At 33.8% G+C, this 25,831-nt stretch overlaps 1 protein-coding gene across 1 annotated transcript; it reads left to right on the top strand.

Moving 5' to 3' along the window:
* Positions 1-521: 521 nt before the first annotated feature.
* Positions 522-22,859, top strand: LOC100159188 (high affinity cationic amino acid transporter 1-like; the record flags this gene model as incomplete). The annotated part of the gene is given in 13 exon segments (NM_001293513.1): positions 522-752; positions 1,751-1,879; positions 2,915-3,070; positions 8,092-8,196; positions 8,271-8,426; positions 8,511-8,635; positions 9,112-9,209; positions 9,307-9,446; positions 16,652-16,754; positions 16,852-16,994; positions 21,511-21,677; positions 21,870-21,978; positions 22,756-22,859. Coding segments are annotated over 13 exon segments (1,766 nt in total), but the record flags the coding sequence as incomplete, so codon positions are not given.
* Positions 22,860-25,831: the final 2,972 nt, after the last annotated feature.

The raw sequence follows: 25,831 nt of genomic DNA, 5'->3' as shown, positions 1-25,831 counted from the left end.
TATTTAATAATACAATTTTATACAGTCGTAAACATTTAGAGATACAATTTTTTGAATTTATATTTGAAAGTGGGCCCACTATGTGTATGGTATCCCGGGGCCCAATTAATCCTTAATCCGGGCTTGCCGGTACTATGACCGCTGTGTCCTCAATGCGTCTACCATTTTATGTGTAATTTTTTTCATTATTACTATATAGGTAATTCATATCGAGCATAAAAAAATCTATTCTGTGCTGTAAAAAATGACACGCCATTATTATACTGTAATATTATGTATGAATTCCTACTGAAAATAATATGTAGTTTTTATGTACGTATTAATAATTATAACTCACAAGCGCAATGTACACGCAATAAAACACGCAAATAAATATAACCAGCAGTTTATTATAAATTAAAAGAAGCATTGTGATTTGTGATTAATATTATACCTAATAAATATACACATCATAGATATAGGGAACGTTACCTATAATATCGTGTCAGATAACGTTTTGATGATAATAATATTATGTGTTCAACAGACGGATTCGTTGACATGGGCGTTGACGAGGAAAAAGACCGATTCGGATGATCCGAGCAAAGAAAAACTCAACAGGGTGTTGACGTTCTTCGACTTGACCGCACTGTGCACCGGCTCCACGTTGGGATGCGGTGTGTACGTGTTGGCCGGAGCAGTGGCCAAATCGATCGCCGGACCAGCCGTGGTCCTGTCCTTCGCCATCGCCGCCGTGGTGTCTGCATTTTCCGGTAAGGACGTGCCCGACAACTATAATATAGAATTGATTTCGACGCAGAGTCAAAATATTATTCCAATGTCGGATGATTTTAAAGACCTAGTGTGATATATAGGTTCTTCCGGCATATTAACTCACTTCTTGGTATTATAATAGCGTATCACATAATATATAAGTATAGGCACACGATACCGGGATAGAGTGTTACCATCTATACTCGGGCCTTCGTAAGAGCGCTTCTGGGTGGCGACCAAAATTCGTCCGTTCTCGTGTGTTCCCTTGTATTTACGTCGCCAACTAGGTGGTAGAGTGGGCGAAATACCGCGGAGCTCAATCAGTTGGATGCGCGAAGGAGTAGAGCTCTTAAGCCCCGTCCAGACCAAATTATATAAATCGGATGGGGTTCAAACTACTTTTCATTTTTCTTGATATATTTTAAAACATATTTTATTTTTCATAAAATCGGTTAAGTAGTTTTTGAGTACTTATCTACCTATATAAGCTAAACATACATACTCTTTTCAACCCTGATAATTGTTTTTTAAAGATAGAATTTCTTTATTCGAGCTCATAAGATTAGATGTGTGCTTTTACCTCATCTGTCCAAGTAACCAACGGCGACCATATTATTATATTATGTACACAAAAAATACCAATTTCTACTTATTATGACTTTATTACTATTACTATTATAGTTTGTAAAATGTAACCATTTATGAACAAAAATCAATAATTTTCAATTTCTAACGTAAATCTTCAAATCCTTGTGTCACCTTTTCCAACTATTCAATGCCCTCATTCAAACATTTCAGAAAAATAATGAACCAAATCGGTCCAGCCATCCATGAGTGATGCTGTTGCCAACAAACAGCATTTCATTTTTTACTTTATAGATTTCCGTGTTATAATTTAATATATTATAACAATAATTTTGACTTCAAACTTGATAACATTTTTTTTTCAAAAACACATAAACGGACAATTTAATATTAACACTAACGTTTCCTGCAGGGCTGTGTTATGCCGAGTTTGCCGGCCGAGTACCCAAAGCTGGATCTGCGTACATCTACAGTTACGTGGCAGTCGGCGAGTTCACCGCCTTCGTCATCGGTTGGAATCTACTCATCGAACATCTCATTGGTAATATTGATCGTCATTTTAGCTTATATTATCTTGCACTCGTTGCACCGCTGATCGATAGAGAGTAACAAAATATAACGGCGACGAAACTTATCTATTATAAATTATTAAAAGGAATGTGTGAATGTGTTCAATGTGTCCTTCGTCTTGTACCAATAATTTGTTGTCAATCATACCGATGGACCTAATAATCCGATTAAACGTATGAAAGCTGATTTGAGTTGTTTATTATGTCTTAATTAGATTCATCGGACCAATTTATTAAATTTCGTTCCACAACTCCTATAAATTTGATTTGAATATTTTAAATTTATGACATTTAAAACGCTAATTATTTGAAATTTAAATTAAAAGTTTAAAATGTTACACGACCTAACCTAAATAGTCTAGTTAACGCATTTCAATCAGTTTTCAGAAGTCTTATCGCATTATGAGGTGCATCGGAATGATTGACAAAAAGTACATAAAAAGATCATAATGAATAATATTCTTTATCATTCATGTGCATACGGTGCACCGTAATTTCATTTATACCTACTACAATTATTATTAGTACGGTCACACACAATAATATAATATATTGTAATTTACTACACACGAATTTACAAGACCCGCATGGACACACTAAGAAATATTTCTATATTGAACTCTTTAAAAATTGTCTGTTTGCAACACGGTTGCAGATAGAACTAAGTGCATAACTATTAATATTTACTATTAATGATTATCAAAGCGCATTTGGCACGGGGTGATGGTTATACAACTCATACGACATCCAAGCATGCTGTGATCACAATAATATTATAATATATCTGACCGTCTCGCGATTCACCCAAATTACGCGATAGACAACAACTACAATATATTTATAATAACTTCACGACATTATGTCGTCGATTATAACATTATTATTATTACTCTCGGCGATTGAACTTTGGTGTTTTAATACTAACACCGTATTATTTTACTATCGGTTTTTGACCGCGTCACAATCTAACCGGTTCGTTTGCTATCGGTTTTTATGATAATTTTCAGGAACCGCAGCCATGGCCAAGGCCATGAGCAACTACTGCGATTCTCTGCTGGGAGACCCGCAGAGGAGATACATGACCGAATATTTTCCCATACACATTAGTTTCTTGGCCGATTATCCTGACCTTGCAGCATTCGTCGTGATCGTCGTCATTTCACGTAAGTCTTAACATGTTTGCTTAGTGTAATATAATATACGTATCGGTTAGTTTTTATAATATAATTATATCGATATTGAAAGTATGTACGATATTATGACAGCGTTCAAAATTAATATTACGCAAAAAAAATGAAAAATTTATATTTTAAGTAAAAAAAGAATTAACGGTAAAATTAACTAGTCGCTAGATAGTTGGTATAGTTACTTAACGAAATCTACCTTGGTGACGAAAGAGACAACACAATTTTACAATGCAGTGTTGCCTACCCACCGCACAATGAAATAATATATATTCCATCGAGATCGACTTGCTATAGAAACTATAAAGAACATTAATTGTTAGTTGTTATGGTATCCGCCGTGGATGGTGGCACTTCTATCCGAACGCCGTGACTTGCTCGAAGAAATATCCCGCCGCGGCCGGATGCGATGCGGCGCAGGTTTGCGTCGCAACAGACGCCTTAATCCGCTCGGCCACTCCGTCCCCCAATTAATTGATTTTTCCGTTCGCTAATAACAATTTTATATAAGACGTATAGTCGGCGCAATCCATAGTAATTTCTTATGGGTAAAAGGTAATTTCGGTGGAATCGATATGCCCACAAGACATTGTATTGTTTACTGAGAGAATGTTATTGACGTGACAATATATTTTCTATTTGGGCAATAATGCTATATTATAGTGTTCGATTAGGTATTCGGTCAGCGCGTTGAGGGTGGACTATATATTATGTATTTACCACGACCATGTTTGCGTGGACGCTAGGTAAATGAAAAATTATTATACGGTGGCGAGTAGAGATCCGTTGGTAGGGATGGAAAATATGACTACAATAGCGATATATCGAAATATCGATAATTCATCTGCCAAAATTCGATAACAATATATCGTCACCTTCAAGATATTGCAATATTTAAAAAGTGAATTTTCTAACTTTTTAGGAACAATTTCACTTTTATCGATTTTTTTTAATAAAAAGTTACCACAGTAAACACACGTAAACTACAAATTAATCAAAATATTTTTCAGTTAGGTACTCTTTAGTTTTGTATAAAAACATTAAAAAAAAGTGGGTAAGTGGATAGTAGTAGTGTTAGTATAGATGTGCAACTTATACCTAAAAAAACTTAATAATATTTATTATTTTGAATAATAAAAAAAAATAGTGAAAAAAACTGTTGGTGGTGGGGAGGGGGATCAAATTGTATAGTTTGCTTCAGGTCTGCTTGTCAGTTCGGCACGCCACTGGATATACCACATATTGATATATTATTATAAATAATTACATAAAATATAATATATATATGTGTGTATTGAGTGTAACAGAAAGACCTTACAAATTAAAAATGTATATTAGTTAATGCATGACAACAATTGTGAAAATTATATGAATAGTAAATAATTTTTAGAAAAATATTTATGTCAGTAAATTCCCAAAAATAATATTTTGAAAAAATTTATTACGTTTCAAATTAATAAACCTCAAAAATATATTGCCATTATAAATTTCTTTCAATATGAACTATTTAACTGAAGTAAAGGTTTTTTCATCAAAATTTGTCTTGAAGTTAGGTTACAAATTTGAATTATTTTAAAAAAATATATAATAACATTTTTAGTTTTTAATTTTCATTATTAAAATGCAAAATGTCATACAGTAGTAAGGAATTGTAAGTACAGGCGTCTATACATTTTTTTTTTTAAAATATTGATTGGAACAATAGTTATTTAATTTGTCAGGTCTTTCTGTTACACCTTGTACATTAAGTTGTACATAAAAACATTTAAGTACCTATTTATCTACGACTATATCCAAACGAAAAATTATTATTCCGAGTGTACTAATAATTATTAATTATATAGAACATAAATAATATATAACCAATTTAGTTTTCTATTAATTATAGCCATTTAAAATGGAAATTATAATAATTTTTACCGATGAGATTATAGTTACCTAACCAATATTTAATAATATTATATTTTATATTACACTATAATTATTACAACAGTTCAATATACCAATATTATTATTTATTACCATTAATTAATTTTTACCTATTTTTTTACAACAGAGTACAACATTATTTTAATAGGTAATAGTATTATTATTATTGTTGGATAAGTCATAATTTTTGAAATCATTGGTCATTTTCGTCTTTGTAACATTACAGACCAAATGATTTCAAAATATTTGTATGTTTTTGTACGTTTGGGATGTCCACAATACATTCGTTTTTGGAATGAAAATCAATACTTTTATTATATCCATTGATGTATATAATGATTAATTTAATATTTATTATTATTTTAAGTAAAATATTAATCCAAATAATACCTACCTATAGCTAATTAGATTGTTCAGTCGAGTTGTGTACGTCGATCCGTAAGGACGTACACCGCAGCAGATCGCTCCTATCGCAGCAACTTCTGTCCCCGTGTGCGCATGCGCGTATCCAACACATCCATCCAGACAAGTCACGTGTCTGCAGTAGCAAACCCGCATCGCCAGAACCGATCGCAGCCACGCCCCCTCAGATCCGAACCACCACGCCCGTCCTTACGCTAGCGCTTTTCGCGGGTACCCCGTTTTTCGCGGATATCTCGGCCGGAAGTGTCGGAGAGCTTCGGGAAGAAAAATTTCCCCCCCCCTAAACATGCACCCCCCCCACCATCTCCTCAGGCGACTCCCGTCCAGACCCCGTAAACCTGGACCCTCTATCCCCCCCAGGGGCGAAGATATCCAATACCGCGGCTCCGGACCTCGAACCATAGGAGAAAGAGAAGCCGTCTACCCCACCAGCGCCCGGGGCCCGGCCCCCGGCGACGCCACGCTTCAACCAGACTCCGAACCGTCCGCTCATCGAACAATAGCCGCCTCGCATGAAATGTCAGAGCCGAACCCAACCGACGGACCCTCGGTCAAGAAAATGAAGATCACAACGTCCCCGAAGTCCTCAGTAACCGGGCTGCAAGATCTTTGGGCGACACTTAAGGGAGTCACGTCGCACCTCATTAACGTACACAGGGATGCCAGGATGATTAATGACCGCGCGTCAGACGATGCTCTGCGGGCCGCAATGGAGCGGATTCTCGAGCATAACAACGAGGCGTTTGAGTGCTTAAATTCGCTACTTAGCACGGACTGGGAACTGTTTAATGCGCCCAATTTTAGCGCTCCCCTGCATCTACATCCGACGCCTCCACGGACATGATCCTGACCCCAGGCTACTGGGATAGTGACGCGGTCATCGAGTCCAAGGCAGCCTCGGCACGCAGGTCAAGGAAATCGAAGTTAGCAGGCAAACAGACCGCCCGGGACGCGGAAACCGATGCCATGGAAACGGACGGCGAAGAGTGGTCGAAAGTCGTCGGCAGACGATCCAGGCAAGGGAGAAAAACGACGGCTGCTGTACCCCCACCCGCCGCAGGTTCATGCCAGCGCCCGCCAGTTTTATCCAATAAACCACCGGCGATCCTAATCCAAAACGCGGCCGGAAAGTCCTACCGGGACACCATTCTGGCAGTGCGGAATTGCGGGTTGACCCGGGAGGAGATAGGCACTAACGTCACTATGAGGCAGACACGGGACGGATGTCTCCTCCTGGAGCTACCCAAAGGAAGCAGCTCAATGAAAGCAGCCAAGACTATTGCTTCAGCCATGTCAAGCAAGCTTGGCGACTCCGTTGGGAAGGTGGTCCAGCTTGGGGTCCAGGTGGAAGTCGAAGTGCTGGACTTCGACGCAACCGCCACCGCCTCGGAGGTCCTGGAGGCGCATCGCGACGCGATTCCCGGTCAGGACGATCCGGCAGCCAGGATCGACAGGGACGTAGTCAGCGACGTCAGGATATGGGGCACCCGATCCGGACAGCAGATTGGCGACGGCGAAAATGCCCCAGGAGCATTGGCCGCCAGCATCGCCAGGGTCCCGATCGGGTGGACCATGTGCCGCGTCCGGCCGAGAACGCTGCCACCGGAGAGATGTTTCAGGTGTCAGGCCTTTGGCCACAACTCCAGATCCTGCACCGCGGAGGACAGGACGGGTGCCTGTTGGAAGTGCGGAGTGGCAGGACACTTAATGAAGGACTGCGCCGAGGGTGACGACCGTTGCGTGACCTGCGAAACCGCTGGTCTGCCGAAGGTCTCGCACAAACCAGGCTCCGGGGCGTGTGCCGCTAGAAGAAAGTCGGGAGCAGCCAAGAGTACGGATGATTAAATTCCTGCAGATAAATCTGAATGCGAATTGGGCAGCAGAGCAGCTTATGGCACAGACGGCGGAAGAGATCGGGGCTGACATCCTTATCGTATCTGAGCCGGCCACCCCCTACGGTCACGAGGACCGGTGGTGCTTCAGCACGGATCGCAAGGCTGCTGTGGGAACATCACTGCGCTCTGAGATCAGTCACGATGGTCGGGGCTTCGGCAGTGGGTTCGCCTGGTTATCATTCCAGGGGCTGGCCGTCTTCAGCTGTTACTGCAGGCCCGGGGCCTCGCTGCCGGAGTATCGACTGTTTCTGGGTGACCTTGCTGAACACACCCCGTTTGATTGCCCCTACTGGGACGGCCTTCGTGAAGCCCTGAGAGCCAGGATTGGCCACCGACCGAGCACCGATGACGTTCCGGACATCATTTGTGGACCGGCGGTCGAGCTCCTGCCGGCGGACGCCCAAGGGAAGGATGCGATCCTGAGAGAGGCCGAAGAGCGGTTCAGGCTGTTCTACGGCATGGTGGAAAACACCCTCTCAATCAAAGAAGAAGAGGAACGAGTGCGACAGGCTGCAAACCGGCGGAATTACCATAGTTAAGACCCGATCTGTACCGTTTGTAATATAACTCAATTTTGTTTGTAATAACAGCGGGTGGGGGATTGTCCCGCCGCTGTTAATCGTCGTGTGTTTGTTTTGACAATAAACGATGGTGGCTGGAGGAGAAGTACTGGCACCATAGTTCCTCCTCCAGTCCTCGATACCACAATAAAAAAAAAAAAGCTAATTAGATTGTTTTACATTATTTTCGTAGTATTGGTGGCTTGGGGTGTTCGTGAATCGTCGCTTACCAACAACATATTTACCGCACTAAATCTGATAACCATTTGCATCGTGATTGTCACCGGGTTTTACAAAGGTGAGTGTTGTAATTAAAATTCTGACTTGATCGTAGAACGTTAATATTTTATTACGACTATGACAACATTTCAGCCAACTACTCAAACTGGTCTATTCCGAAAAGCGAAATACCACCCGAAGCAAAAGGTGGTGAAGGTGGATTCTTACCATTCGGGTGGGTCGGCGTAGCAGCAGGAGCTGCGAAATGTTTCTACGGATTCGTCGGTTTTGATTCGATTGCCACGACTGGTAAGTATCATATTATATTTTATATTCCATCACAGCTAATGTAATTCGGATACGTTGTAATTTTGTTTTTATTCTTACCGATAGGCGAAGAAACAAAAAATCCCAAAAGAGACATACCGTTGGCGATTGTCGCGGCTCTGTTTCTGAGCACCATCGCTTATTGCGGCGTGGCCACCGTTTTAACACTCATGTGGCCTTACTATTTGCAGGTACACTTTCGACACATTTTCGTTTAACGATGTAAAAAAAGTATCGTCTACGAACGATTTGTGCGCAGTGCGCACGTTAGCCCCTCCCCACCACCCCACCAACGACTATTCACAATTTTTTTTGGCTAACATAGATATACGTATGTAATTGATTTGAATTTTTTGTCCTTATGGCTTATACTCCACATTTGTTTGACATAGGTCAATATAAAAAAAAAACAATCGAAAAGTCTATTATAATTTGTTATGTGTATGTGTGTGTATATGGAGGGGGCTGAGAAAACGATTCTTTTGCCCACATTATAGAAAATCAATTTTTGGCCGAACCGATTTCAAACGAATTCAAATTAATTGCGTAGTAAAATATAATATAATCGATAAAAAATATTTGTGAAAAGCCGATGGTGAGGGAGAACGTGTACGCACAGTAAGTATACTTTGTTATTTTATGTTAATATAAACGTACCGTTTTTCAGGATCCGCATGCACCGCTTCGGGCCCTCTATGAAAATTTGAATATGCCGACGTTAAAAATTATAGTCTCGGTTGGTGCGATATTCGCATTGTGCACGAGGTACGTCCGGCCCCACGACGACTGATCACAATAGTTGTGGCTATTATCCAATATATATTTTTTTATTAATTTGTACCGTTACGTTTTCATTATACAGTCTTTTGGGTGCAATATTTCCACTGCCTCGCATCTTGTACGCGATGGCTAGCGACGGTCTGATTTTCAAGTTCTTGTCGAATATCAACGCCACGACCAAGACCCCTCTGATATCCACGATCATTTGCGGAGTTTTCGCTGGTAATATACCCAAGTGCCGAACTCTCGTCGACGTCCTCGATTGAACTGCCAATAATCGTATTTTTATGAATCGCGGAAAAAAAGCCCACGGAAAAAAGCCTGGAAAAAAACCCAAAAAATAAACACACCAAGGAAAAAAAGCCCAGAAATCTAAAAATAATTATGAACACAATATTATGTATACGTCAAGATATTATATTGTGTTATAAGTTATAAGTTAAAAAACATCAGTCTTAGGTATATCGTATATGCATACTTAAATGTATACAAAACAGGTGGTATTAGATTTTTTTTTTATAAGGCTTCAACTTAACAGGTCATTAGCCTGTAATAATTATAAAGTAATAATCTTACAACTATGGAGGAACATTTTGTTTTACATTAAAGGAAGTATGAGATATACAGGTATTAAGTACAGGTATTTTTTTACATTAATTTTGCATTCCTATTAGCTGTAATAATATTGAACACCTGTTTATTAGCTTTAGTATCAACAATGAACCTTTTATTGTTGGTGGTGTTTATTTTCCTCCTAGTTCTCCTGATATATCATAAGCGAATTATACTAGTACAGTAGAAGATTTGGTTAACTCGTTTGTAAATGCAAACTGTATCCTCTGTGGAGACTTCAATCTGCCTAATATGTATTGGTCCAATGACAGTCAAGGTCTAGTGTATTCCAAAATTCCTTGTTCAGGTCCTTATGTGCAATGTGTCCCTAAAACCTTTGCATTTCTGAATTTTTTTCAGGTCAATAATGTCTTTAATACTCATGGTACTTTGTTAGATTTAATTTTTGTTAATAGTTATCATATAAAAATTAATAATTTTTCTGATCCATTGGTTCCGGAAGATAAATATCACCCATCTCTGTCTATTGACATTATTTCAACTTCTAATATACCTTTTTTTAATACATCGAAATCATTTTTTAATTTTCAAAAAGCAGATTACTTATGTATCAAAGAATTTTTAAGGTCTTTTGATTGGAGAGAAACTTTTATTAATATTGATGCTAACTTAGCTATGTCTACCTTTTATGATGCTTTACATTTTTCTGTTCTGAAATGGGTTCCTCATGTTAATTACACTATGTCTAATTTTCCTTCTTGGTTTTCCAAGGACTTAATTGATTTAGTTTTCTTGAAGAGAAGAGCCCATGCAATCTTTAAGTCTTCTCGTAACCCTCTCGACTATCATGAATTTTCTTTGCTTCATGCTAAGTATAAACTAATGTCAAAAAACTGTTATAAAAAGTTTATTGAACTTACTGAATCTCAACTCTGTGCTAATCCCAAAGTGTTTTGGAAATTCATAAAGAAAAATAAATCAAGCAATAACATACCTAAAGCAGTTCATTTAATGATTTAACTAGCACTAATGATAAAGAAGTTTCAGATTTATTCGCTAAGCAGTTTAGTTCTGTTTACACTGAACACAGTGTAAATCATAAATCAACTATCCCACATTTATTTTACGATTCACTAGTAATTGCTTTTTTGATTTATATTTTATTGAATCAGGTTTATCTAAATTGAGCGGTGATAAGTCAATTGGCCCTGATGGACTGTCTGGTGAATTTTTGTATATGTTAAAATCAGTATTATTCTACCCATTGTCACTTTTGTTTCGCAAATCCTTAGATGAAGGAATATATCCTGATATTTTAAAACTTAGCACTGTAAAACCTATTTATAAATCGGGGGATAAGTCGAATGTTGCCAACTATCGTCCAATCTCCTTATTAGGACATATTGCTAAATTATTTGACTCATTAGTCTTAAAATCAATTGGTCCTGCAGTCAGTTCAATCCTAATTAATGAACAACACGGTTTCCGTCCTGGCCGGTCAACTAACACGTCTTGTAACATTGTCTTTTCTAGCAATGATCTGATGCATTTAACAATCGTTCCCAGGTTGATTTATATATATGGATTTTTCCAAAGCTTTTGATCGAGTTGATCATACTTTACTAATTGAGGTTTTGCTTAATTCTGGGTTTGGAGAACTATTGTTGTCGTGGTTTCAGTCGTATCTTCGAGATCGTAAGCAAATTGTTGATGTTCATGGTAGTAAGTCTGTTATTATTGATACAACTTCTGGTTTTCCTCAAGGAGGTCATCTCTCTCCTTTACTTTTTGCAATATTTGTTAACAATATTAAAAAAGTTATTAGTCACAGTCATTTTCTTCTATTTGCAGATGATCTAAAATTATTTTTAAAAATTGATTCTCTCACTGACTGTTATCACCTTCAAAATTATATCAATTCTTTAGTTACTTGGGCAAATGAACATTATCTTGAACTCAATTTCTTGAAATTTCACTCAATGTCGTTTTACAGAACTCATGATAGATTTGATTATTCCTACTCTATCAATGTTAATCCTTTAAAGAGATCTGAAAATAATGTTTTGGACCTAGGTATCACGTTTGACCGAGAGTTAAATTTCCATTCCCATTTGGACAATACATATATGCTGCATGGCCCTAAAAATGCTTGGTTTTATTAAAAGAATTTGTAATGAGTTTAAGTTAACTTCTCCCATAAAAACTTTATATTGTGCTTACGTATGGTCTATTTTGGAATATGGTGCTGTTGTATGGGATCCTTCCACTTCTTGTGGTAATGATCAAATTTAAAGAGTACAACGTAAATTCCTAAATTATGCAGCATTTATTTTAAATATCGACCATCCACCTCATGATTATACCCCAATTTTAAATAAACTTGGTTTATCATCATAAGTTGATAGAAGAAAAGTATCTAACCTGAAATTTCTCTGCTTACTAATAGATGGCTGTATTGATTCTCCTGTCTTACTTTCCATGATTAACTTTAAAGTCCCTTGCTCTTCTGTCCGTCAAACTTATCCATTTTTTATTCCTAAATGCAACACCAACTATTCTGAGAACCAGCCAATCCTTAGAATGATGCGTATAGCAAATAGTGATCCATTATTTCTATAGTATTTGTTGTTTTTTTTATTATGCTATTCATATTCCTAATTTAGTAAATTAGTGATTGTTGTTATCATAGTTAAATTTAATTAGTGTTATCATATTATGTTAATTGGGCTCAGCCCGTATTGTTAATAATAATAATAAATGTATACAAAACAGGTGGTAGTATAATATATTTAGATTTTTTTTTTTTATAAGGCTTCAACTTCAGAGGTAATTAGCCTGTAATAATTATAAAGTAATAATCTTAAAACTATGGAGGTACATTTTGTTTTACATTAAAGGGAGTATGAGATATACAGGTATTAAGTACAGGTATTTTTTACATTAATTTTGCTAATCCTATGTTAGTGAAAAAGTGGTATATATTTTTGGAGTTCTCTTCGCCGAGTGCTTGTTGCATCGTGTTAGACGGGAGTGTCCAATCTGAGACCTTGTGATGACTACTTCTTCGTGCCTGGATGATGGTGAGGGGGTTTTCCATGGGTCGATTGATAATTTAATTTCTCTAAGTTTGTTTGTATTTGGAGTCTCCTCCTACGTTTTTTGCCAGTGACTTTTAGTTACATTGTTAATTTTTATGAATGCGTCTTGATATGTTATTTTGTTTATTGTTACCGAGCTGGGTGATGCTATTGCTTCATTGGCTGCCTTATCTGCTAGTTCATTGCTGATTATGCCAGTGTGTGAGGGAAACCATAAGAAATCGAATTTTTTGCTTGAGAGTGATAATTTTTCTTGGATGGCTTGAATAATTTCATTTTTGGGGTAGGGATTTTTGAAAGCAAGGATTGCACTGAGAGAGTCACTCACTATAAGTATTTCATTGGGCATTAAAGTCGTCGCGTGTGTAATTGCTTTATGGATGGTTTGTCTTTCAGCGGAGAAAATGCTGGTTTCAGGAGGTGGCTGAAACATATAGGTTTTGTTGTTGTTTACAAAGGTGAATCTAGTTCCATGGGATGATTTTGAGGTGTCTGTAAAGATTTTTATGTGGTGAGGGTATTTTTCTTCAATAATTTCTGAGTAGCTGTTTCTTCTTATAATTGAGTTTGGGAACATTTTTTTGTAGGATTCAAGTAGTTGGGTATTGAGTTTGATATTCCACTCATGGGGGGGGGGGGGATGACGGAAAGATAATTTTGCTAAAAGTGAGTGGGTTAAACTTAATTAGATCTGATAAGGTTTTATACATTTAATCGATGGTGCGAGGTGTGTTTGGGCTATTGCGTGTATTTAAGAGCCTTCTGATTGGAGTTTGAGTTTCGTTATTATATAATTTAGGTATGAATTTTAGTGTCTCTTTGATCCTTCTGAATTCAAGTGGAAGTTCTCCAGCGTTGCACATAATACTTGCTTTTGGACTTGTGCGGAAGGCACCTGTGGCTAATCTTATACCTTGATTGTGTATAGGATTAAGTATATCAAGAATTTTTCTTTTGGCTGTGTTATAAATGAGTGCACTGTATTCCAATTTTGCTAGTATAGTTGCTTTGAATATAGTTATGAGGCTATTTTTTTCTGAGCCCCAAGATTGGTGAGATAAGATTTTCATAATTTTCATACTGTTGTTTGCAATAATTTTGAGGTTTTTAAGGTGTGGGTTCCAATTTAATTTATGTACAAATGTTATACCTAGTATTTTAATTTTGTCTGTATATGCTAGGGTATTATTGTGGAGATTGATATAGTATAAGTTGTCATTACGCTTTTTGTGAAAGATGATACTATGGGTTTTGGATGGTGAGAAATTGAAACCTGCTGACCATTTGAGGAGCTCATTCAGGGCTTGTTCGATGAATTCAACTGTTGTTTTTATGTTTGTGCCACTGCAAAGAATGTTACAATCATCCACAAAGATTGTATATTTTATAGGAGGAGGGATTTTGTCAAATATGTTATTTATCGCAACCAGGAAAAGGGTGACACTGATGACTGAGCCCCGAGGGACTCCATTTTCGGTAGTATGAGTGGTTGATAATGTTTCACCAATTTTAGTTTGAAATGATCTATCCTGTAAGAAATTGGTAATGAATTTAATCATCTTTCCTGTAATGTTCCATTAGGATAAGGAGTACTATTTGCCTCCAGACCATATCATATGCTTTTGTTAAGTAAAGCGCTACAAGGATTGTGTGTTGTTTTATTTTGGCTGCGTTACATATATGCGAGTGAATATTGGATAAGGCATTGAGAGTGGAGTGGTTTTTCCGAAATCCACATTGCTCTTTATTGAATTTTTTGGAGACTTCTAGGTGCCATATGAGTCTTGAGTTAATTATTTGTTCGAGTACTTTGCATAGTGTACTTATAAGAGAGATAGGACGGTAGTTTTCTAGGTGGAATTTTTTCTGATTTGGTTTGGGTATTGGTATGATAATAACTTTGCACCATTGGTTGGGGAAGAATCCGTATTCCCATATTATGTTGTAGATTAGAAGAAGTTTTCTTTGAGCGAAAGGAGAAAGATAATGTAGAAAGATGAAGGGATTCGGGTCATCGGGTCCTGGGCTTTTGCTTTTGCACTTCAGAAGAGCCTGGGTGAGTTCATCCATATTGATAATCGAGTTGTATGGGGCTTCGCTTTGTTGTGGTAGGTGGTCTATGACTGATGAGTTCTCGACTTCACTTTTGTATTTAAAGAAGGATTCTGTGTGGTTTTTGTTACTGTTGCTTGTTTGAAATAGGTCGGAAAAGGCTTGGGCGATATCCAGATTGGTTTTGATATATTCATCTTTATATTTCATAATGTTGGGTATCGAGTTAAATTTAATTCTTTTGAATGTTTTGATTTTGTTCCACATGGTTGTAGCTGAGGTATGTTGATTGATTGTGGAGACGAATGCTTTCCAGTCTACGCATTTGCTATTTTTGGTAATGAACCTTGATTCCGCCCTAGCTTTTTTAAGCGCTATGTGATCTGACAGAGATTTTGTTTTTTAAAATGGTTTAGTTTTTTTTTTTGTAATTTTTAATAGCTTATTTGCATGCGGGATTCCACCACGGTGCAGTTTTAGCGACTTTAGAACGGGAAGACTTTCTTATAGAAATGTATGCTGTGTTTATGATAATATTGGTGAGAGGGGACACTATTGAGTCGATTTTGTTTTGGTCTATTTCTAATTCGTCAGCATTTTTTTTTGCTCCAGTCTTGATTTTCTAAGTGGTGATCAACCAACTCAGTGAAGAGGTTCCAGTTGGCTTTGGTAAGTTTCCATCGTTTGATTGGTTCGTCAGGTGTGGATTGGTTGAAAATGTTGAGGTGGATTGGCCAATGGTCACTTCCGTTATATTCGGTTAGTACTTTCCAGTCGACTTGAGGAGCTATATTGGTGCTGGATATTGTTAGGTCGATGGCTGATGGAGATCAATTTGTGGAGTTGTGTCTTGTTGGGTCACCGTTATTTAATAATATCAGTGAAGGATTTTCTATTAATTTTTCAATCGTTTTTCCATGACTGTCGGTTTGAGATGATCCCCATATGATGTTTCTGCTGTTGAAGTCGCCCAGAATTAAGAAAGGTTTAGGGAGTTGTGTTATTATTGAGTTTAGATCGTGGAGAGAGAAAGGGGTAATGTCGGGGATATATACATTGCAATTAGTTATAGGTGTCTCGAGAATGACCTGAATTGCTATTACTTCTAAAGTTGAGTTGACATATATTTCTTTGCTGTTAATGCTATTTTTGATGTATGTTGCAACTCCACCACTAGCTCTGATTGATTCAGGGCGGTTTTTAATGAATCTGGTGTAACCGTTGATTTTGCCTATATGTAGGTTTTTGAAATTTGTTTCTTGTGGGTATATAATGTCATGATTTTGTTCATATTTAATACGGTTTATATCTGTGTTGTGTTTGTAAGATCCATTGCAATTCCATTGAATCAATGAACTCATGTTTTGGTAATGGGGATAGATTTAGAGTAATGTTTTATTGGTTTGATTAAATATTTATATTTTTATTTTATTTATAATCTATATTTTATACAATTAACAATTAATTAATATTTTTATTATAATATATAATTATATTTTGTTAAGGTACATGGTAATAATAATAATTAGGAGTAGGGTATACCTGTGTTCACATAGTTATATTTATATTTCTGGGCTTTTTACCATTGGTTTTTTTTCCGTGAGATTTTTTTTCTTCCTTGGTGTATTTATTTGTTGGCCTTTTTTTCAGCATACCTATTTTTATATAACTTATAAATACCTATATTCGTATTTTTGTCTACAGGTACTTTGTCCGCCTTATTCAATCTCGAGCAGCTCATCGATATGGCGTCCATCGGCACACTCCAGGCCTACACGATCGTTTGCATTTGCGTGTTGATATTGCGGTTAGTCTGATACGTGTTCGATAGCCAGCAGCCAGCAGCTGCTTGCGATTTTAAGGGTGAAACGAAAATAATGTATTATTGTATTATTGTTTAACAGGTACACCGACAACAGTCCGTCCATCCATGACAACACAGTGAAGTCGAAAGGTATCACGGTTTTCACATGGTTGAACTTGTCGAACGCAAAAGTGCCGAACTCCGACACACAATACGTTTCAAGGGCGTTGATATTTATATTTAGTATGTATAATAATATTGTTGTGATATTATGATTTAATCTTATCAAAACAAGTTAACCTTTTCCCGTAACTATCTACCACTTTCGTGTGTTTATTATCATTGGTTGTTTTGAATACTATATTATATTGATTAGTATATTATAACTAACTCGTAGATAATACAATATAATGGATATGAACGCAATTTAAAAAAAAAGTATTGGTTACAGACAAACTATTATAATTTTTGGGGTTCAATCATAATTAAATTATAATACATTTAATAAGAGCAGCTTGACCTCATCAGCCTATATTTTCATACGTTCAGACAGAATAATGTTGGTGGGTACATTTTTTCTCTACAATTGTATAGGCTTAATAGTGTTTACAGCACCTGCCGTCACCTATCCATTATTTATTATCTATCAGTGGCGTATCTTCGGTGATTGGGGTGAGGGGGGATCCCACCTTGACATTTTTTTTACAAACAGTTTTTTGATTTCCAATAAAATAAAATATGTAGATATGGATGGGTGTGTTAATATAATGCTGGAAGCATTGATATAGAAGTGTGTGCAAATTCCTAGAAATTTATCGGAAGCATTATAATTATTAAAAATTGTTCATAACAATATTATGTTTCAATTTTTAATTTAAACTCTTAGCAGTAAATAAGCTGAATGATAATTAATATTTTATGCCCTAAAATACCACAAGTGAATAGGTAGACTTTTGCAGGATAGTTCCAAAAATGTTTTAAATTTGTATCAAAATATATAAATCTAACTAAATGTATACAGTTAAATGACAACACTACAGTCTGTTTAAAAATTAGATAGTATTAATAATTAATCTATTATAATAATATTATTTGAACCACCTAGAACAGTCTTTCTACTCAAACGTGTATAATTAACTTTTTTAAGGAATTTTCCCAAGATGTAGAGAAATATTTATGGACTATTCATATTATTCCTGGGAACATTCCTTCATCTTTGGCGCATTGCTATTCTGTAGTAGTATTGGTGTTCAAATGTTTGTTTCGTGACAAATTTAATGTTTGGTGAATTTTAAAAGTTTTTTCGCCTGTTTTTGTCTCAGTTGAGGGGAATATTAAACGTACAAAATATATGTTCTTTAAATATACTTTCTATTTCATTTATATCGTAGAATAATATTTTATCTGTGTTAATAGAGTATAGTTACACATAATCATCGTTTAATATAATACATTAATTAATCCTATTGTGAATTGTAATTATGTGTAGTAAAAAATATTATAATATAACTATTAACTACATTATAATCGTGCGACAAATACTGAGTAAAAGATCAAGCTGCTCGTATTAAATGTATTATCATTTAATTCTAATTGAACCCTAAAAATTCTAACAGGATTGTCTGTAACCAATACTTTTTTAAAAACTTTGATCTGAGTGATGTAATATTTATAATATAGTGATAAAATATTTTTTGCAATTTGCAATATTTTATGTTACGTTTATTGTTTATTTTTAATTATTAATTATGATTAATGATATATTATTATGTTTAATGATATTAGATTATTTTCATTTTTCATTATTTTCCGATTTATCGTTAAAATTAACGGATTGAAGCCCTGCAGTGAAAGAACTTCAAGTAATATTTACATTATTAACAACAAAACAGTGAAACACTTTAGTGTTAATTTAGCCAACATAAAGAACAAGATATTTTTTGAATACTTAACCACGTATATGACAAGTCAAAAATAGTCGCCACCGATTTCGTACAGGTATCGTAAATTATAGGTAGTTGAAAAGTTATGTAGTTGGATACGCACCATGGCTACGCCCCTAAGTACTGTTTATCTAACGATACGAACCGTTACGATTGCATCATCTCATTCATAAACGTATCGAAGGACCTAAGGGGGGTGCAGGGCTTAAAACCGTTTACCTACCGGTTTTTCACGAAAACCGTTAAAAACCGTAAATGTTGAGAACCCTAAACCGGTTATCTAATTTATCTGAAGTTTGGAAAGCGGATACCGGTAACCGATTAACAAAAGTTTATAAATTCATATCCCAAAAACCAATTATCGACATTTCTGAAAATCGTTATTTTAGCGATACCCGGTAACCAGTACAATGAGGAAAAAAAAATTGTTCCAATTACCAATTATTTATTTTTATTTCAGTTTATAGTTTTTATACTTTATTTAGTAGAAAAATATTCTCTTTATCAGTAATATTAAAATAATGAATTTATGATATAATTGTACAGAAAATATTAAATACGTACATGTCATAAGGGTAATGCCATTACGTATACCGTTTATGCGTATTATAAAATAATATATCGGTATATTATATTTTATATTTTAAATTAAAAATTATATTTTTATATCTGTATTCTGTACTGATTATTTAATATTACCGGAATTCCCTATGGCCGTTTCCCGTAATGCCGTCTACGTGGACACTTGGTTATATTTTACGATCTACAAAGTACTTATTGTATATTATAATATATATATATCATATGATTTAGTATTTACTAACTACTTATCGTAGTATTACACTATTGTCTATTATCTGATATTAATAATATTATTATTATTATTTGCTATTCAGTGATTCGTTTATTCGAAGTAACACAATCACTATCATTTCACTATCAGTATTTTTGTATAGTACCCGTCACTACTTACTATATAGCCAACAGAACGGCGTCTTGTTGTATAGTTTACCTATGTTATTCGCGTATGTGATGAAAGATAAAATACAAATTTTAAATTTCTTCATATCATACTGGTATCACCATTTATATTCGATTACAAACAATATCAATAAAGTGTTATCAGCAATTCTATGATGCACCTAAGTCTAATCAGTATGTTTCTAACATGGTGGAACCGCTGTTTGGTTCGCTAGGTTGTGATAAATTAAAAAACGCTATATATCACAAACAGCGAAGTTTTGCGCTGAATTAAAAAATGACAATTTAAAGTTGCTGACCAAGCGTTACAGCAGCGCTGAATTACCGAAGGCACGCGGTAACTCATTTAATGACTTAATGAAGAGTGTAAACACATCATTATAAATAATTCATTGTTGATAACAAAAATGAAAAAGAGTGATGTTAAAAGCGGTATTTAAACCGCTTAAAATTGGTAAGCGGTAATTTAAATATTTTGGAAACCGTTAAAAATCGGCAACTGGTAATCACTTTTTATTGTGATTTAAGTTAATCGGTAACCGGTAAACGGCACTTCTCAGAACAAGATAACTGGTAACGGGTTCTTAAAAAAATTACGGCTCCTAACGGAACGATTACCTATAATTTTGGAAACGGTTTTAAGCCCTGGGGGGGTGATGCAATTTTTTCCGTTTATGACGGCAGCTGTAGAACGAACAATTTTCGTTCCAACAATATGTTATTTTTCGATTTCTACGTTTTTATTTTTTGATGTGTAGTGTAGACGAAATTCTACGTACGTTCCCCGTACTATATTATATAATTTCCCAGTTCAGCTACGGAAATATAAGCTACAATGTTTTTTGCTTTACTACTGGTATTAATGTATATTTATAATACTTACTAAGTCAAATAAAAGCTAATAACATTTTTCTTTTTAAAAAAAGGTTTTTTTTTATTTTTAATATTGCTCTTCTTTTTCAATGCAATTAAATCACTGCTGCAAATGTCCCATAATACAAACAATTAACAGCTTGCATATGATACAAAAGAATGTACGATTGTAATAATTTAATTGTAATATATGTCTTAAAATTACGAATATAATAGTTACAATATCATAAAAGTTAAACCAATTGATCAGTCATTAAATTTATGAGTACTAAAATTATTTTGATAAGTCGTTAACCTATATAGGTAGCTACAAATTAATTTTTTAGATGAAAACATAGTCTCAACACTGTGATAATATCGAGAGTTTGATATTATAGGTACTTAAATATGTGTATTCTAAATAAAACCATAAATAGTTATCGATATATACATTCATATTACTTAATATAGTTTAGTATGTCTAACATTAATATTATAAAAATATTTGAGTTAATACGTAATAAATAACAAATTGACAGGAAACATTGTACCACTTTAAAATAGGTAGTTTATTGATTATTCCTACGGAAATATGGAACCCACTCTAACTATATAATCATAAGTTTCGGAGCAGATTAACACAATTAAAGTATTGATCAGTTTTCAATCATCAATTATAAATTATAGTAATTATATTTTAAACACATAAATATTTTGTTTTTTTTTATATAAAACGCTGTATTAATATATTATTTAAATGTTATAGTATTATACAAAAGTAAAATGAATTAGCATAGTAGTTAAGTAGTATAAAAGTAATAGCGTTCTATAATAATTATCGATCTTATACAATTGTTGTATACGTCATTATGTATTGGAAATAAAATTCTCAATCGTTTTTAAAAAATATACTCCTGTTTGGAGGACAGCTGGTATATTATGTACACACTAGATATATAATTCAAAACTGCATTTTAACATAGGTGTATGTACGTTTGTCTTTGCAATAAGCTTGGCGAACATGGAATCACATCATGGAAACACGAGGAATATACTCATCATAATAAACGTTACATCACTTTTGGTGTTGTTGGTGACGTTGTTCATGCTGGGAAGACTTCCGACAGCCGTGGAAGATCTATCGTTCAAGGTATGAGTATGTTTTATAAAGAAAATATAATAAATTGTACGTCGTGGGTTCTAAAATTTAGTTTAAAAATATTTTTTTTCTTTTAGAAAGTCGAGCTTTTAACATATTATATTATATAAATTATAACCGATTGGAAGTTTTTGAGCGAAAAAATACTAAACATTATTTATGTAATTCGATTTACATTTTTAGGTACCTTTGGTTCCCATCATACCGTGCTTGAGCATTGTTCTAAATGTTTACCTGATGATGGAACTCGAGTACAAGACTTGGATAAGGTTCATCGTGGGGCTCATAAGTGGTAAGTTCATCTTCTTATATCTTCGTTATTAGCCAAATATGTTGTACCTACTTAAACACATTTGTGCGCGAAACTTGTGTAAGTCCCTAATACTTATTGGCTATTGCATGTTTTTAATGAGTACATTTCACGTCAACTATCAAATTATACGAGTATGGCTAGTTTTAGTCTTTTAGAATCTGCTTATATTTCTAATTGGGTACTGTGGGCCTCACTGGCGATTTACTTATAAAATGCGACGACCATAACTAATATTATTCATTTGAATACATATTATGATAATGAATTTGCTTTCGCTATAAATATTATAAAAAATCACTTATTTAAAATACTCGAGACAACATACTTTTCTCATAAAATTCCGTCACTTTTGGAGCAGTAAAATGCTTTGATTTTCAACTTTGAAGGTAGTTTTTGGTAGAAAATTATAGTGATCAATACACATGTTTATGACATGTGGACACTTTATTGATGCGCATGTCACTTATTAAATCTGAAATAGAAATATATAAAAACCTATGCCTGCAACTCGTTAAATATTGGAAATAACTGCATTCATAAAATGATTGTAAATTACATAGTTATTATAATGATAATTATAGTTATAAATTATATAATTGGCAAAAAACGAATAACCTTAGTAGGTATTTGTTTCGTAGTTTTAGATATTAATATAATGATTATAATAATTGATTTAGGATTTTTAAAAACTCATTATTATATTATTCTTTTTATTCCAAATGTTTACTTAAAATATTATATTATCTTTGTTTACAGGATTATTGATATATTTGTTCTACGGCATCGGTCACAGTTTGGAAGGCAATAAGCAAAAAATTCAGCTAAACACAATTCAAATGAACCCGAAGCTATCCAGTTAGTTATTTGGATATTTGTAAAATTATATATAGGTTGGAATCGATTGGTTTTCTCATCTATTTTGAAAAACATGTATACTTATATAGTTATATTAGTGATCTATATTGTATAGGTACTTTACTCAGTTTTAGTATTTTTAGTGCTTTCTTGTTTTATTTTAAGTGATTTTTTTAAGATTTTTTAATGTTATTAAAAGCCAAAAAACTCCCTCCCGATGTTTGACATAAAATGATTATTTATAATATTAATATTTATTAAATATTCATAACTGTATTTTTTTTTTTTGGTTGCCATAGGAATTTTTTTTTTAAAAAAACGGTGAATATTTTAAAATTTGTTGATAGGTATATTTTTTAATATTTATCTATAATATATTAAGGGCCAATCTTACAATGTTTGGTTAGGTGTCGCCAACTGGCTGATAACAGATTTTTTTACCAACAGAATTCTGCCGGTTAAATATTCAACTATATACACATTTAAGGTTCATCTAATTATTAGACTCTAATATAAGTATATCATATAAAATACAATAATTACTAACAAAAAATTAACTTAAGAACAACTAGAAAATAACCCGGTAATATAATTTATAATTATAATTATAAAATATTCAATATATTATTACGTTGTATATCAAGTGATTTATTTGAATAGTGTTCAATTACTTTTCATTTATTCAGTAGGTAGAAGACCAATTTTTAAAAATAATAGATTTTGGTAGGAATAAATGACAAATTGTATAGTTAACTAAATATTATTAATATAATTTAATTTATTTTTACTTTTTTGGAATAATATACAACTTGGTTCACTCCACAATATTTATAAAAATAAAAGTTATAATAATTTTAGTACCTCTTCCACTATGACCGAATGTGTCAAAAATATGAAGAATTAAAACAAGTTTAAGAAACATAGTTAAAGGAAATAGCATTTTGAATTGTTATGTTTGAGTATATACTTTATGTTTGCACTTATCAATCACATTAAAAACAGTACCATAATTTCTAAAAATAACCAAGTCAGAAATATACTATAATACTAATATCTACACACAAAGTAGTTGAACTAATTTTTAAACATTTAGGAAAGGTCACACTCACCCATCATTTATTGCTTTTGTAAGGTTATTTTTATGATTTTAAATAAATAAAGAAAAAAAAACAATTTTGAGAAAGAAAAAAATTACTTATGTAATAACTACGAAAGTAAGTAGTACGACGAAACTCTAAAAAAGTGTGTGTTGCTAGTGACCGTGGATGATGTGAACTTTCTAGTGTGTAAAAAACCGTCAAGACACCAAAAATGTTGTATACCTTTTACTGAAAAAAAATTAAAAAAATTAATCATAGGTATTCTTATTATCTTTCTAAAAATATTAAATCAAATGCCCAGGAAGAAAAAAATACTATCAAATATTAACACAATTGTTATAATTGACTTATTGTAATGTTAATTATCAATATTATGTAATCGTCATAGTATGATAATAAACTAATAAACAACAATTCTATCTACTAAAATACTGAACAGTTTTTTATATAACATGGATAGTAGGTGTATTTAAAATGTCGTGGTCTTGGATCCAAATGTCAAAATATCTATCTAAAGAGGTATAGAGATAAGAAGTTATCTAAAAATATAAAGTTCTTCTGGGAACAATTAAAAACTTGTAAATCTGTATTATATCCGTTCGTAAATTGCGAATTTTAATGATAGTCAAATATCTAATTTCTATTAGCACGTAGGTAGAACTGTTTGGTTTTACCAGGGGCAATATATATAATAATTGATAATTGATACTTGATACCATTATAATAACACAGAAATTATAATAATGTATATAATATTTTACTGATAAAATTAAAATAAAAATAATTTTTGAATATGTAATGTGAAAAATTATAAGTTCATAGTTGTTGTATAGCTGTAAGCCTTATTATAGGTTATAGAATTAAGACGTAAACAAAAAACAAACCGTTTATTGTAAAAAAAAGTAATTTATAACAACACTCCTTAGCCACCAGGTAATCATTTACAACATCAACACTAAACCACCGAAGATCGGCTACCAGTCAGAGTATCGCTTCTATATTGTTCTATCGTTTTGCCCAAGAGGACTTGAATAAGAAGACCAAAACGACCCGAAAATCGAAATGAGTTGCACGATACGACTACAGGCAATAGGCTGCACTGTGTACGTAAAAATTGATACTTTAGCCCATGTACTACGTAGTATAGGATTATTCGTGTTTTTTTGCGTTTTTTGAATAAATTATGCATTATTTTGAATTATGACCCTCTCTATATTTTAAAGCTTATATGATTACACATTTATATAGTATAAGTAGAGTTCATACTCAAATGTTTGCACTTATCAATCACATTGAAATCGTTACTAGAATTGCAAGAAATAACCAAGTCAGAAATATATGATATACCCAATGTAGCTGAACTAATTACTAAACATTTGGAAAAGGTCACACATGCGTCACACAAAGAAGATTTTAATAAAAAATTGAATTATAAATGGGTTGAATTAATATGTTAGTACCTTTTGGCTTTTGGTTCCAGGCACATAAATATCATTTACGCAAATTTGAAATAACACACAGATAAAAATGCTAATTCAGTACTAATTCTACATTCCACACTACTAATTCAGTCAAATGACATATGATTATTTAAATACTGGTACTTACGTTCTTTTACTGTATAAAAAATATTTTTATGGTGTTGTTAAATATAATTTATAAAATATGATAAGTTAATATGTTATATTATGAATTATAGGTTGCATGCAATTGCAAATCATGCATGATTTAAAAATATTTAGTAGGTATTAAAAGTTTAATTTTATTATTTTGAAAATCATTGCTTTTGAATACTATACGATTTGATTCTTAAATAATGTATACATATACAATTATTATTGTAAAAAGAACTCCCCCTACTTAAGAACCCTTTTACG

The sequence above is a fragment of the Acyrthosiphon pisum genome, chromosome A1, assembly GCF_005508785.2.
Source record: "Acyrthosiphon pisum isolate AL4f chromosome A1, pea_aphid_22Mar2018_4r6ur, whole genome shotgun sequence".
NCBI lineage: Eukaryota > Metazoa > Arthropoda > Insecta > Hemiptera > Aphididae > Acyrthosiphon > Acyrthosiphon pisum.
Note: the sequence above shows the minus strand (reverse complement) of the source record. Positions and strands in the feature narration are given on the sequence as shown.